Raw genomic sequence first — 16102 nt, 5'->3', positions numbered from 1 at the left:
CAATAAGATGCTATGAGAGTATTTATTCCCAAAGCCTCATTTTGATTTTCATTTATGTGAATATCAGCCCCACCATTTATAAGTTGACATTCGTATCAGGGAAAAAGGCTGTAGTGATTCAAAATAACTTGCAACATGACTGCTCCATAACTGGCGGGGGGAACACCTGACAATATTTTGTCCGTTAAACTTGGGGCTAAGGATTTCATCCCCCTCTTGCTTCTTAAAGGATTAAATAAAATTATAAACGTCACATTTATATGTGAAAAGGACATACAGTCTCTGTGCATACATTTTTTATTATTGGTGGCCTACTCCAAACAAATAGCATGGAGCAAGCTTAATGACCCTTTACAGTTTATCATAATGCTTATAGACAGCAACTAAGCAACCATGGCCTGTACTGTAAACGAAGGGAGAAAAACGGTGTGGTCTCCAGAAGAATACTTGAGCACCAAATCAATAGGGTGCACCTTTGCTGGACGTGGAAATCACCGTGTAAGAGTGGTGTCACGCTGGAGCACCCACTCCAGACAGGTGAGGACAACTAAAGTAGCGGAAAGGAGCCCTGTGGGAGAATGACTTCAGCTGCACACTCCATTATGTCTCTAAATAATACTTAATTCCTCACCCTGTAAACTAAAAAACAGTCGATAACGAATTTCAAGGATTTCACTTCATTATCCAACACTACCGTCAAAGTCACACAGATGTAAATGGGGGATACTGACCTTTTCCTAGGGAATGAACTAGAGGAGAAAAAGGGACTATGGAAAGAAGTACTCAGTTCTGGAAATCTAACTTGAGCGGCTACCAAAAAGAGAAAATCAACCACTACCTGACACGAAACTGAATCATTACATCATAAGGCATTTTTCCTATCAGCCAGCCTTCTCAGGAATGTTTACCTACAGACTTAAGTCCTCATTTATCTTTGCTAAAAGTCAGTAATATAGAAAATTCAAAACACACTGTAATGCCTAAAAAATGTTATGACTTCGGCAACCCTCTGTAAACTCCTGAAGAAAGTAAGTAACTGAGTTTTAAGTTATTTTAAGAATAGATTTTTTATTATTTAAATATCTAAAGTACTACACACTACAAGCTAACCAAAACACTACACGTTGTAGACTAACAGTAAAGAAATGCGTCTCTCTGGTTTGTTTAATAAACAGAAGGTGGATTTGTAGTTAATGCATTGTATCAAATCACTGCTAACGTTTTTCTAAAACTTTATGCACTGAGTTTTTTCCCACTGAAATGTTAACTTCACTCAACATTCAATAAACATTTGTTGTGGATGGGCCGGGCAATATGCTAATAAGCACACAGTAATACATCAGTGAATAAAAGCAGGCACGGTGTCTGCCCCTGCGAAGCTTGGACGCAGAGTACCAATGAAACACCATATCCCTACCACGTCCTCCCATGGCCCCAGCACCCTGCATCCACTTTGCAGGCTCGATCTTTTAATCGAAAAACAACGTCCCTGCCAGGTAGGTGCTCTATACCCCAACTACACGGGTAAATAAAACAAAGTTAGGAGGGCTGAGCGTCTTGCCCAAGGTCATGAAAGATAGCAACTCGAGAACAGACCAGCTGATGTCAAAGTCAAGCTCGGACACATGCACGCTACCGTCCCTCGTCTCGGTCCCTGGGTGACACCACACGTTCTGCATTAGCCACACTCACACTAATGCAGTCCTCCTATCCCACTCCCAGGAAAGTTTCTGATACGAGATTTACCTAGTATCAAAACGAATGCCCATTTCCCAAACGTCTACACGCCATACATTCTATGCTGAGCGAGCACGGCAGCCGAGATGGGAATAAACGACTGCGGCATGTGGTGCCTAAGTGAAAACGAACTCACGGTGTATACACACAGGTGTGTGCACAGAGTGCACGGTAACGAGGGGTCCCGTGTCCCCCAGCATTATCTATGTCAAGGTCCCTAACAAGAAATGAAAAGATAAAATTACTCATCCCCAGTGAAATTTTCACTGTAATGACGGAAAAGCAGCTCCTTGCTTTCAATCTACTTCTGAGAAACTTGATTTGGTGGCGAGAGGGCAACACCGATGGGGAGCGGAAGCTGAGCCGAAGCTCCTGTCTCCGCAGCCCCTCTCCGCTGTACTGTGCAATCAACTTTGGGGGTACGGTTCTTTGCAGACACCGACCAGGAAGAAGTAATTCCGAATGCTCCTCCCCCGGGCTGCTCACACTTGGCAATGAAACAAAGAGAAAGCAGTAGCGGAGATGTGGCGTGCAGCCTCAGCTCCTCCACACCCACAACCAGCACTTAGAACGTGTGCCGTCAGGGACGAAAGGCCACAAAAGCACACTCGCCCATGCGGAGCCGTAACAAGTCACTGCGCCCTAAACAGTTGACCAAAAATACCGTAATATCCCTAATGATATTCCCCCAACTGGAAGGAATCTCTACACCAGGTTTAATTTTAATGACAGCTTTCAGCTTCTAATAAACCAAACAGGCACCAAAGGAATCAATCACTGGTATTTGCTCAAAATAATATTTGGAATAATTACATATCCAACCCGGAAAATCATTTCGTACAACAGCTGAAGAACCGATAATTATTTAACTCTAGGAGACCAAAATCCTTTTTTTTTCTAACGTAGGAATGATGAAAGCTCATTAGGAACCCATCCACACAGAATGTCCGCGTAGAATGTTAAAGGACTGGGTTCCATGACTTATCTGTGAACGAAGACTTAGGTACAGAGTAGTACTATCAGAGCCAGACAAGGTAGTCCTCAGCGTTCTACTGAATGAAAATTACTAATCTAAATGATCTTGCTAAGCATTTTCAGGATTTACGACAGCAAATCAACTCTATCATGCTGACGGCCTGGATTTCTATAAAAAATGGAATTTTATTGTTTTTTAGTAAAAGCAAGAAAGAAATCTTTCTCTGGGGACAAAAAGTGAATGGTTTCCTCCACATTAATCCTACGGAGAGCGTTCTCTCTGAGGACTGACACCCCGTAATGCCGCACTTGTCTGTCCAATCAGAAACTAAGGTCACTGAGGGAAGGCACTTTGTCCCACAGGCTTCCGGCTCCTCCAGGAGCCGCGCCCAACAAAGCACACCAAGGAGGCTTTCGTTAAGGGCCTTCCGAAGGCCCTGATTAACGGAAACACTCCTCACCGCACTCGGGGCTATAAGGCTCCTTGGCGATCTTGGCTCATCCGGGAACAGAACTCTGGAAGCGAGCTAAGTCACAACCGACCTAGGAGAGCCGCGGCAGCGCGGCAGAAGAGAGCGCTGGAGATGTCATGCCAGGCTCTTTCGGCTGCGAGCGGAGAGCCACTCAGGCCGGCCGAGAAAACAGGCCCTTGGGGAGCAGAAACAAGGACACCGAACAAGTACCCGAACCAACCGGCCGGCCTGAGGAAGCCTGGGCTTCCTGGGGCAGAGGGGCGGACTCCGGGCGGGGCAGAGGGCGGGCTCTCGCCCTGTCGCCGCCCACCGCTCTCTGGTGCCGCTGCTCCAGTCCCCACTCTTCCTGGCTTCCGGCCTCCCCAGGTCAGCTGGCCTGCAACCTGTCTGCGCCTGCCAGCCCTCTCTGTGGGCACTGAGGCGTTTCTCGGGTCGTCCTTTCCCGTTGGCCCCTCAGCTAACGCCTTCAGTCTCTCGGTTAATCTTTTCAAGCAAGGCCGCGAAGATCGCAGACTGCCGGTTCCATATTGCCTTTCTTTCAAAGAGCTAAGGATGTTGCCAGCTGCCTCATTTCGCTCGGAAGCCTCAGGTGCCCAGCTGCCTTATGTAACTGAGGATCCTTCCTATTCCTACTTCGAAGCACGCACCGCCCCTCACTCCCACCTCGCCCCTCCTGTCTCTTGCGCCCCTGCTTTGACTACTTGTTCCACGGATCCCTTCGTCACCGTAGTCAAACAAACCCAGGCTGGTCTCCTCGTGTGCAAAGAAGCCCAATCAAATTAACACTCCCTACGAGGACGAAAGCTTCCTAACACAACACATAATGTGCTTCCCTTAAAAGTGCTACTTTCAAAAGTGCCCTCAGTTCTGCTGGGAACTCGACCACTTTGCACCATCACAGCTTCCACGTACCCCGTGAAAGTGCGGGGTCTAAACGGATGGACCAATATAGTACGGGAGTGGCCCTATGCGTTTTGATGGTTGCACGCGAACAAAGAGGAAGCCGTGGATCCCATCCCCCCAGGCAAGATGGCCACGTAAACTATCATCTAAAACAAGGACCCCTTTGAGAGTGAACGGGGACACTGTTGAACACTTGGCCAGGTGTAATGGAATCCCGCACACAGAGACAACTACCTTCTGTACCGTGGACTCCGACTGCACGGGATGTAGTGGCAGAGCCCAGGGGACGGCCCAGGTCCCCACAGAAAATGCAAAGACCCTTCTTATCTCTCACAGAACTAGTTCCTGAAATGCTACCCAGGGTTCTCAGTTCGACTAACTGGCATCACGCTAGTTTTGGTGACTGGTCATAGAGGTTTCCTTAGGCCCACCTCTCAATTCCTTAACTGCTGCTAAGGACTGTAGTCTTACTTAATGTGTACCACAAAGGGCATCTGCCCAGTTCTTTTCACAGTCTCAAATATACCATATGCTCAAAAACTCACCACAGTAAAAGGGTTAATTCTAATTAATGGCTGTAAACAAAGAACACATCTCTCAGTTACAACCCCAAACCAAAAAAGCTTAAAAAGATAAAATACACAATTAATCAACAACATTTCCAAGCTGCTGGGTTTCTGTCTTCGTCGCTCCTCTTGCCATGCACGGTATTTGCTGTGGGCAAAACCAACTCCAATTTCTTCTTTTTAAAATCTTGAAGAGAAACAAAGCATATTTCCTTCTGTTCATCTTTTCCCCTTAAAAGCCTGGGTAAGCTGAAGGAAAAAAAAATCTATGATTATTCTCATCTATTAAGTTATCTTTTCATAAGCAGAAATGCGAACCAAGGAAAGAAGAAAGTGGATATCCAGACAATAACTGCATTCTTTCTAGGAGTCAGTATTTCACCATCTCTGTTATTCTTACACAACAACTACACGTATGTGCTGAATATAGAACTGAGACAAAAACATGCGTTGTAGCAGTGTGCAACTCACACACCGTGCCCACTCCCCACACTGTTTTTGCAGACGGCTTTAATGTGTTGTACCAGACCAATACTGACAACAGAAGCTTCAGCTTTTATTGCTGTTAATACTCTGAGCAATTACTGTAACTCAGCAGGAACCTCTGCCCCAAACAGCAACTATCACACTGTAATCAGCATTTCATAAGAGACGCTGTTCAAACATGAAGGCACCTGCTAATGTGCTAAAATTATACAAAAAGGGCTCTGAATCTAATAGGTTTAAAAAAACAACAACAAACAAACAAAAAAAACGTTTGTAACTTTATTTCACGACTATATCTTTTCCATGGTGCACTGGTACTACATTTGGTGGTAAGAAAAAAAAAAATCATAAAAAATTAAATTAAATTAAATTGAATTGAAATTAAAAAATCACCCACAAAGACAATAAGCAGAAACAGAACAGGAGCAGCAGCCACAAGCAAAAGAAAGCTCATCAGGAAACAAGACCACTGCCCCGATTTTCAGATATCAGTGCAGCATCTGCAAAAGAAATCTTTGGGAGGAAATATGTAAGAAATAGCAAAGACCTCCAGAAATGTTAAAACTTCATACTGATGTAAAATTTGAATAGAAAGTGATTTACAAAACTAAACTGCAAGGCCTCCTTGTAACACAAGCAGGGAAATTAAAAGCAGCCTACCAAGAATAAATAAGTCACAGAAGCAAATGGCACATTTGACTTTTTTAAAACAGTAAGCATGTGTTACTTATGCAACAAAACTTTAATAAGGAAAATTAAATGGCATGCAATTTTTTAACTAGCTCAATTGGAATACACTAATTGGGTAGTTGGGGTCATTAAAAATGATAAAAAGAAACAAAGGAGACGCAGAGTTAAAGATCTCTTCAGACTACATTACCTTTCTTTAGACTGAAGGATCACATACCACATACAGAGTGTCAGAACACAAATGCTGTCAAGCTACAAAGGTTTTGGAAATGAGAGCATTCACAGATACGGATACATACCTGTACACAACTAAAGAATTAGGATTTCCCTGTATCTAAGCAGGCAGACAGGGTTCACAACCTTCAAGTACAAGGACACCTTTGTGATGTTTCAAAAGATCCCCCAAATGGCAGTACTCTGATGGTATTTCACATACCATGTTTGAGGAAAACACATAATAAGCTGATTCTTAACTGTGTATTGTCTTTAAATAAAGTGAATTTTTTCACTTTAAAATCACACCAGCATATGAATATATTTGAGAAGTAGTTGCACAAACACATGGGAGGCATATTTTAAACTGAAAATGTTTACTTGCAGACCTCTGGTAAATCTCTGCTGAGATCCAGGGATCCAAAGCCCCAAGGCTGGGAACCACCAGTCTACAACCCAGAGATGTGCCTACCTACCGGGCAATACCAGCACCTCTAAAACTGGGCAGGTTGGCAGTGGGAAGTACTATAGCTCTATACATCCCCAAACCAGACTTCCTTCCCCCAACCTCCAACACCAGGCGACCCCAAGATACACTCAAAATATCTAAGTAAAAGACAGTCATCGCCAAAAACTACTCTCTGGCCCATTTGTATTCTTTTTTTTTCCAACTCACCACTAATTCCCATATTTACTTCAGGTTCTTCACAATGGCTGAGAAGAAACACACAGCTTCAGAAACTCAAGAAAATCTCTGAAATTATGGCCAAAACAGCTACCAAAGAAATGAAAACTTTGGAAATGTTGTTCACAGGACAAGCTTTATAACAGTAAGTGTTACAAAAGCAAACGGATAAAACCACTAACTGCCTTACACGTGTGCTACAGCAGCCAGGCAGTTAGCACTCAGAGGTGAACTGGTTATCAAGTCAGTAACCAGGAAGAAGCAATCCATGGAACTGGAAAGAGAAGGAAGGTACAGAGCAGAAGCAACAGACATTAAAAATGCTTACCAGTTTGAAGTCTTGAATGCTACAGATGAAATACGGCGTGTTTGGCCTCCGACTCTCGATATACACACAGTCTTTAAAAGAAAAAGAAAATTTAAAACAATGGCATTTACCTTTAAGGGAACAAAGGCAGGGCCCATAAAGCCACTGCATAAATAAACAAATGACAAAGCACATCTCTTTTATAGGAAAAAAATTTTCAAAGATGAATTGTAAATTACAAATAACTGTAAGCTGGAGGAAAACAGCCCTTGACTTGAGGCCCTTATTGACCACTTTTCTGATCATTTAAAGAACGTGATAAAGCCTCAATTATTGCTTCCGGGGCACCTGAAGAAGAGGGAGAAGGAAATCTCGTGGGATCAACCATATTTTGACAGAAACACTTCAATCAGGGGAATTACTTGCTCACAGCTACACAAGACAAAACTGTGAATGTCTTACTCAGATGCTCCCATGTCTTCAGAAAGAGGAATGGCTTTGCCAGGGGCTGCTTTATTTTTAGTAAATAATTTGTGAGGAAATAAATGAAACATGTGAAGAAGACTAGCTTCAACATGCCATTACAATGACCTTTTTGCCTAAACCAAGAAAACAGAAAGAAGAAATGTAACCTGTTGTGGGCAACTTACTACTATTAAATTGTAACCTAAACACATTTTGGTTTCTAATTATAAAGAAAAAGAAGGCCGCAAATCAGATGGGATGTAGTAAACCAAACCACACTTTTCTCAAGGGAATAAGAGTGTGCTTTCTTAAATTATATTTGACACGGCAATGGTTGGGCAATTATTTCTGATGCTCTCGATAGCTGGCCTCTAAAGGGCTGGTTTAAAGTCTTTAAAATGGCAGGTTAAGATACTTTTTTTTTAAGGAAGCAATGATTTTAAGGGAAGCAGTAGCTATAAAGGGACTTGAACTAATTCTCCACATGACAACCCAAGATCATCATGAAGCTTAGAATAGGAATCTCTACGTATTATTTCCTAAGAAGTAAAGGCATCTGCAGTCCATCAAATTTTCTAGGGATAATGACCACGATACCCACATTCAAAATGCCACTTGTTTCATCCTTCCTCATGATCCTTCCCAATGAGTGTATCTTAAAATAACTGAGATGCTTGAGAATACAAGCAGATTCCTCTACTGCCTTATTTCACACATGTGGAGTCAAGAATAAGAAAAGGAGTAGAAATCTGGAGTCATCCATCCAGTGGACAGTCCAGTACCACCACAAGCACTAGCTGACCCAGTGAGAGGTGGATCTGAAGAAAGCCCTCACCAATGACACTTCCTTCCAAAAAAAAAAAAAAAAAAGAAACTTCCTGAAAGACATCAGGATTTTTGTAGCCCAGTCAATCCAGAAAATGAAATCTGAATGCCAATCATCTAGGCATCCAGAACGTCCCAAACTGATTTCTTTATTCGGATGTAGACTCAACAACAAAGATTCAATCCCTCAATTCATGTACAACAGTAGCTCAGGAATAATCTGTTGACTGAACTTTCTCTGTTATTCCAGGGTCCAGGATGCTAGAGAACTCTGCTCAATATTCAGGCAACGTCCATTTAACATGCCAATCATCTTAAGAAACAAGAGAACTCTTCCCACTTCGGCAGATGTTTGTCTCACTACCCCTAATTTGGTATTCAAGTAAAAACGTTTCCTAGATTAAAAAAACTGCACTTGAACAATTATGGAACAACCCAAGGATCTTAATGTCTGTGTCCAATTCCTGTTGTACCAAGTACCAGTATTTCAAGTCTCTAGATACCTATTATGTATCTGTCTCACTCAACCTGAACACAAATTAGTCTACAGGCCCTCTCTTCCTTTCACCCACCTCCTACGGAAAAGCCTTGTCTTCTGTATCTCTTAACACTGTCACACCTAACTATATTCACTGACTTCAGAACTAATGGGTTACTTCTTAACTAATGACTTCCACTTTCTTAGAGTTCATTGGACAAAAACACATGCTGCATACGATGCTTTGGTCCTACACTACATCTCAACCTCCACTGGGCTATAGTATCCAAAACTCCATTACTCTGTCCATGCCAAATTCTCTTCACTCCTTCATGTCACCAGCACCTACTTTAAAATGAGTTAGTTCCCCGGGCAGTCAATTCTCATGAGGCTCCTCTGTAAAGAAATGGCAACACCTCCCTTCTTAAAAAAAGCTTTTTGTATACTTTTCATAATCAACAGAATCACTGTAACTATAAACCCTCTAACTCTGAGACTTAAAGTAGCTATTAACTCGTATACAAAAAAAGCTTTCCAGAAAAGGAAAGAGAATCTATAATCTTTCATTTCTCACTGCAAAGTTACATTCAGGAAAATGATTATCTGTAAATATACCTGGATGTAACTCTCTTAGAGAAGGGAGGAAAGGAATAAACTGGGATGTCGAGGATGGCCCCTGATAACCCTGCCCTTAACAAGCTTTTGGCAGTCTTGGAGGCCGACTCACACCCCCTGGCCCAAGGAATGCTGCCATTAGGAACAAGGCCGAGTGAGAAAGATCCTCAACCTGACACATGGAATTACTACATCTACTTATTCATACCTTATTAATAGATAAAAAGTCACCTCTTTCTGTTTAAAAAGCTACCATGTCAACCCAAATTCATCTAAATCCATATAGGAGATTCCAATGCACAGGACTAATCATCTGTAAAACAGGTCACTGTATCCAGTGATCTCTATCAGTATTTGGAAACTTATACATGAAAAAGATAAGCTCACTTCATAATTAAATAACAAAATTTTTAAAGTCTTTTATTTAAGTAATCATAAAACACAGAATCACTAAGATCAAGGGTAACATAAACTTTTTTACCACGTCTAACTTGCCACAGAAAATGGAAAAAAAATACATTGTTTTAATCTGACTTTTTAAATTCATTATAAAAGTAAAAGCATGAGGGGCGCCTGGGTGGCGCAGTCGGTTAAGCGTCCGACTTCAGCCAGGTCACGATCTCGCGGTCCGTGAGTTCGAGCCCCGCGTCAGGCTCTGGGCTGATGGCTCGGAGCCTGGAGCCTGTTTCCGATTCTGTGTCTCCCTCTCTCTCTCTGCCCCTCCCCCGTTCATGCTCTGTCTCTCTCTGTCCCAAAAATAAATTAAAAACGTTGAAAAAAAAAAATTAAAAAAAAAAAAAAAGTAAAAGCATGAGAAATTATCGTAGAGTCAAATTTTTCTTTATCACCCTCTCATAAAAATTAGGATGGTCCAACTAAAAGAGAACGCATCCTAAGGAATAATTTGGAATTCAAGTCTCACAGGGAAAAAAAAAAACTTAGTGTTACCTTAATGATTTTCAACACAAGGTTAAATGAGGCCAAATACTCATAATAAAAAAATATTTCTCTCTTGTCTCATTAATTAAGCAACTATTTAAGAAAATAACTTTATATAGATGTTTTTAGTGAGCACAAAAATAAAGTGGTTTATTTGGCAAGGGAAAGATGAGAACATAAGTAAAGAGCAATGTTAAAATCTCAGTTGGAATATATGCCCAGTAATCTTTTAAAGCCAAAATGATTTGCCAAGAGTCTTCATACAGTTTATAAGTGCATAGATTGTCTGAAGTGATAAAATTGGTTTCTGTCAGTTGGGTCAATGAGCCTCAACCTGAAAATCTCCCATGGCCAACACATGTACTACAGACACCTTTTTTCTTAGAGGGAAGGAAAGAAAGTAAAGAGAAAAGGAGAAAAGAAAAATGAAGAAAGAAAGAAACTGTTCTCTTTTTTTTAATCACAAAACTAGCAGTTCTGAAAAACCTGAGCAAAGCTGATGCAATCCATTAAGTGCATAATGCACATTTTCAAAATTATCCATACGAAAATGCGTGTTTACCAGATTGAGCAAACGGCTGCTGCAGGGCAAATATATATTTTTTTAATCTTAAAATCAGCAAGCCTGAAATAGGCCAGAAAAATGAGTGAGGCCATTACCATCGGTATCAATTATTCCAAACAATACACGCTAACTAATTTTTTTTTTCTCTACCAGGGGTGTCTGAAATAAAACCACGGGTCTAGGTTGAGGCTTGCTCTCTTAACACCAAGCCTCTGCCAGGGAATGGATCACACAACTGAGTGACCTCAATCCTGCATCCATGATCTCTGCAATGATACTGAACAGGGGCGTTTCTGGCTATTTCTCACAACCTCAACAAAGCTCTGTGTCCAAGAATCTATTGTGCCATCTGCAAACAACAGAGCATTTGCTAAGCTGGGGAAGGAAGTCAGCCAAAACATGAAGGCAGATTCTCAAGGCAAAGAAAGCCCTCTCTGCTTTCAACAACCCTCAGCAAATCAGCAGGTTTATGTAAACAGAGCAAGAGCATGGTCCTCTCAAGGGTAAAAACCACAGCCTGAAGCATCAGGCAGTTTGTCATCCCGAAACACAAAGAACCTGTCAGCGTCCTTCCTGACAGCCTCCTCCCAGAGCACAGTGGACACTCTCCTTCACCAACTGACTGAGCAAGCCGTGCTGTGAGCCCAGCATTAAAGCTGGGGTCACAATGCACAGGCAGTGCTTGGCCACGGTGCTCTGTCCTTTAAGGAATTTCCCTCCTGTTAATGTGTTTCTGCTTCTTAATCTTTGAAATACCTTCTCATTCCTTCGCAAGGAACTCCAATATAATTTCTAATACAAAATCTTCTACCTGTTTAAAAAAGGGGGGGGGGGGCATGCATAAACAGACTATCTCACAAATAAATTTCCCAGAGACCCGGCTGGGTGACACAGTGGTGGACAAGGAGGTACACTCTCAGGACTGCTCTGTTCTTCCATGTTCCATTTCTCTTACACAGGATTCCTCTACCCGGACACTGAACCATTCAGTGAGGTAACAGCCGACTGGTCTATTGTGACAGAATCAAAAGTCTACAAGTATCTCACTAGTTAATACGGGTGTTCCCAAATGCCCAACATACAAAAGGGTAATGCAGCTCTACGCGCATGCGAGAAACAACACTGAAATCCCAATCCACAGAGCGTGGCCTCCGATGGAGGAGCCCCTCTCACCGCTTCAGCAGCCTCCCCATCCGTACGACAGTCAAATCCATCACCATTCCCCACTCTGTATCTAACAATACACAATACAATTCCAGAATAAATACTCAAAAATTACACAGGGAACAAATGACCTGAACAAAAACGGAAAAGAAGTTCTATGAGATCCTCATAAGAATGTTGTTCTGCTCAGGGCACCTGGGTGGCTCAGTCGGTTAAGCATCCGACTTCGGCTCAGCTCATGGTCTGGCGTTTCGTGAGTTTGGGCCCCACGTTGGGTTCTGTGCTGGCAGCTCGGACCTGGAGGCTGCTTCGGATTCTGTGTCTCCCTCTCCCTGTGCCCCTCCCCCGCTCACACACTTTGTCTCTGTCTCTCAAAAATAAAGATTTTTAAAAATTATTAAAAAAAGAATGTTGTTCTACTCCATCAGTATGAACATAAAGGATGCTATTTTCTAATAAATGTTTCTTTAAGAAATAACTGCAGGAATGTCTTTTTAGTTTTCTACCAGATTCTTCAGTGTGCAAGGGACACATCGTCCGGAACAGTGGAGAACTAAAAAGAGAAAAGGAAACAAAAACTGGGAAAACAGAACCTCAGTAAGTGAAATCCTCTCAAGTGTTTACCTTTATCCTATGTTCAGACCCTGAAAACAGTCACCAAAATTGACCTGCAACATCGTAAAGATTCTAAACTCAGTGGAAAAAAGATCTCAAGTAACACATCCTTGGTCCCTTCCTTTTTAAACTTCATGAAAATTAAATTCCATGTATTCCAATGTCTACAGGTTCCCAACTAGCACTACAAAGCTAACACCGGCTTTTATCCAAAATCAGAAGACCACACACTTCTAGCAAATATCCATCTGTCTAATATTATCCTCACTGCTAATAGGAAATTAGATGATGAGAAAAAACAGCTGGGAGGTGGGGGGAGTGGGTCATAACTAAAAGAGACTCTGTTCCAATTTCCCACTTTTCATTTCCTCCTCTAGACGTCAGAAAATCGTCTAGAACATCCAAAGCTTAAAGACTGATCCAAAACAATCATCTTTCTAACTTGAAGAAGTGATGCTGAGGTTTTGGAATAACTGCTGCAGCAAGACCCCGCCCACCACGCCCCCCCGCCCCAATCCATCATGCGCTACATGGGCTTGAAAACTCCGTAAAACAAGAGAACGCAAGATCATGCCGCCCGCAGCAGCAATCTTACCAGTTACACCGAAGCTCTGAGGACTGGCCCTAGGGTAACACTCTTACTCCAGCAAAGAGCGTCTGAAGCACTCATCACCATTTCCTTCTGCAAACGTTCCTTAAAAAGCCCTCCTTGTGGGGCGCCTGGGTGGCTCAGTTGGTTAAGCGTCCAACTTCGGCTCAGGTCATGATCTCGCGGTCTGTGGGTTCGAGCCCCGTGTCGGTCTCTGTGCTGACAGCTCAGAGCCTGGAGCCTGTTTCAGATTCTGTGCCTCCCTCTTCCTCTGACCCTCCCCTGTTCATGCTCACTGTCTGTCTCAAAAATAAATAAAAGTTAAAAAAAAAAAAAAAAAAAGCCCTCCTTGTGATCCACACTGAATCCCAATTGTGAAAAAGACCTAGGCAGCTTAACATCCAAACTCCGGTTAAGTGATGTGGATCTCTCTTACAGTTTCTAACGACTGTGTTTGTGCAGAGCTTTTGTGCCATAAGAGAACACACAGAATCTAGCGGGGAGAGGAGGATCTATCTTTAAAAATCAGCAGTGGCACCTGCCCCATGGAAGCAAAGTGTGTTAGTGAGGGAGCCAGAGACATGGAGGAGGCGGATTTCAAGCCCACTCTCACTCCTGCTGCCACACTGTACCTACCTTTTTAGTGCCTGGGAAGGTGGGTGACAACCCCACCCTCAAATCAGTGGATCCTATCAAACAACTGAATTCTGCTATAAATTTGCTATTTAGGAGAGGATGACTGATGGCTAATGAAAATAACAACAGGTCCCCATGGCAAAGATTACAAACTGGAACATGGCTGAAATATGTACATTTAGGAAACCAACGCAGATAGAGTTCAAACACTTGTAGGAACACTCTGCCCAGTAATCACAGGAAGAAACAAGCAGTGGTGGGCTGGAGTGAAGGCTCCTCTCGCCCCACATGGCTGACAACAAACAAATCGCTAGTCTGATCTGGTGTCATGTCCTGCAGAGCAGATTTCAAGCAACACTGCTGACTCCTACTCAGAAAACAATGCGCTGGGAGCCTGTGCTTCACAATAAATGGCTCAACCAATTTGCAGTGCTCACTGGAAATACACAGGAGAATTCACAATGCCTGGACTATAATTCTTATTTGGCAAATGATTTTGTTATAAACTGGTATCATAGTGAATCCATTTTCTTTACGGTTTTTCTGCTAGTGTTTAATGGACCGTCAGTATAATTTAGATTGCATCTATTTAAACTCATTCAAGCCTGGCTCCTGATTGTACAGTAAATGGAACATATTTCTATTCAAGGAAATTAATGACAGTTAATTGTAGTCTGCAGCTCTCAATTTTGTAAAAGCAACGGTTTCACAGTTCAAGCATCAAGCTACAGAATTTCCCACACCAATTATTTGTGTGTGTGCATTATAGGCTCCACATCTTATAAGCCTTCCTTGTAAGACTAATGCATATGTTCATAAAATATTTCTTCCCATTCAACTATTTATTACCAACTTCTCAGAAAGAGTTAGGACTTAAATATAACTAACGGCTGGGAAAATAAAAGTTTAGTTCTCAGTCTCACAGAGAGATGCTCTATTATGGGTTTTTTTTTAGCTAGCAACACTGAAGATTAAAATTTCCTACTTTTTTTTTTTTACTATGAAACAATTTTCTTATATATTTCAAATAAATCATAATGTAGACATCAATTGAAATTTATTAAAAGTGGGCTAAACTTACCATATGGATTTAGATCTACAAACAAGGTACACGACACATATTAATAAATACTCTACTGAATTGCTTCTGAGACTGATACTCTGTTTCACAGAAATTTACCTGCGTTTCATTTACCAGGCCACACAACAATCCCATGAGTGATTCTCTTCTTGAGTGATCCGTCTGTCACCTAAACATCCACACAGCTGTGTGAGAAACACTTAACGGCGAAAAAGGCCTGCAAAAAAGCACCTTAAAAGAAACTTATCAAATCAAGAGCCAAACTAATAAGGCAAGCATCCAGAATTTGCTCTCCCAAAATTATAACCACCAGAGTCATTCGCTGACAAACTGCAATTCACACAAAAGTATGAGAAGGAAAAGAAAACCACAAGCTACTCTTTTCATTCTTTTTCAGTGGACATTTACATCTACTTAACTGGTTCTGAATCGCCTATAACCACATTATGGCCTGTTCCATGAACTCCCTCATGCTGTTGCCCCTATTAGAGATGCTCCGCTTCTCCCTGGTCCTATTGTAATTCTGCCCCAACTCCAAGACCCAAATCAAGGTCTTCATGGTCCTTCGTGTTTTCCGCAGTATCACCAACTTATAGTCTGTCCTATTCAGTTAGTATCTGCCCACTCACTGCCTGCCAGTTACTAACGCACAACCCTACTTGAATAATTGCTCCCTATAAGATGAAAGATCAAGAACTAGAATCCTGTCTACTTTTGTATCTTGCCCCGCCTCACCTCCACAAAACGCCTTGCACAAAGTTATAGATACAGAAGATTGTATTATGTTATCGACCGATCGATATGTCACTAATACTATTGCTGACATCTAACATACCTCATTAAATTCTACTAGCTTATTCCAAAACTACTCCAGGCCTCAAATTTATTCTCAGCTTCAATTTATATAAACTTCTAAGAGCGAATGAAACCTACTCCCTGACTCTCTCATTCTATCCGTGCCTCTTCCCTCTCCCCTTAAATCATTATTGTTTTAATTTGGGTTTTTGTTGTTGTTACTATTGTTTTCGGCCAGGTGTTTATTTTAAAATTAAAGTCAAAGACCAAAGAAATTTCAAAAATAATTTAAAGCCTCTA

General features: G+C 41.9%; 1 protein-coding gene across 5 annotated transcripts in view; it reads right to left on the bottom strand.

Annotated features, from left to right (window-relative positions):
- Window positions 1–16102, bottom strand: part of RERE (arginine-glutamic acid dipeptide repeats) — a 429059-nt gene that overhangs the window by 224732 nt on the left and 188225 nt on the right. For all 5 annotated transcript variants that reach the window (XM_058719215.1, XM_058719218.1, XM_058719219.1 and 2 more), the window contains one exon: window positions 7057–7127. In XM_058719215.1, coding sequence (XP_058575198.1) covers window positions 7057–7127 — 71 coding nt within the window. The remainder of the gene's footprint in view (window positions 1–7056; window positions 7128–16102) is intronic.

Source organism: Neofelis nebulosa, chromosome 2, assembly GCF_028018385.1.
Source record: "Neofelis nebulosa isolate mNeoNeb1 chromosome 2, mNeoNeb1.pri, whole genome shotgun sequence".
NCBI lineage: Eukaryota > Metazoa > Chordata > Mammalia > Carnivora > Felidae > Neofelis > Neofelis nebulosa.
This window is presented reverse-complemented; position numbering and strand designations above follow the sequence as displayed.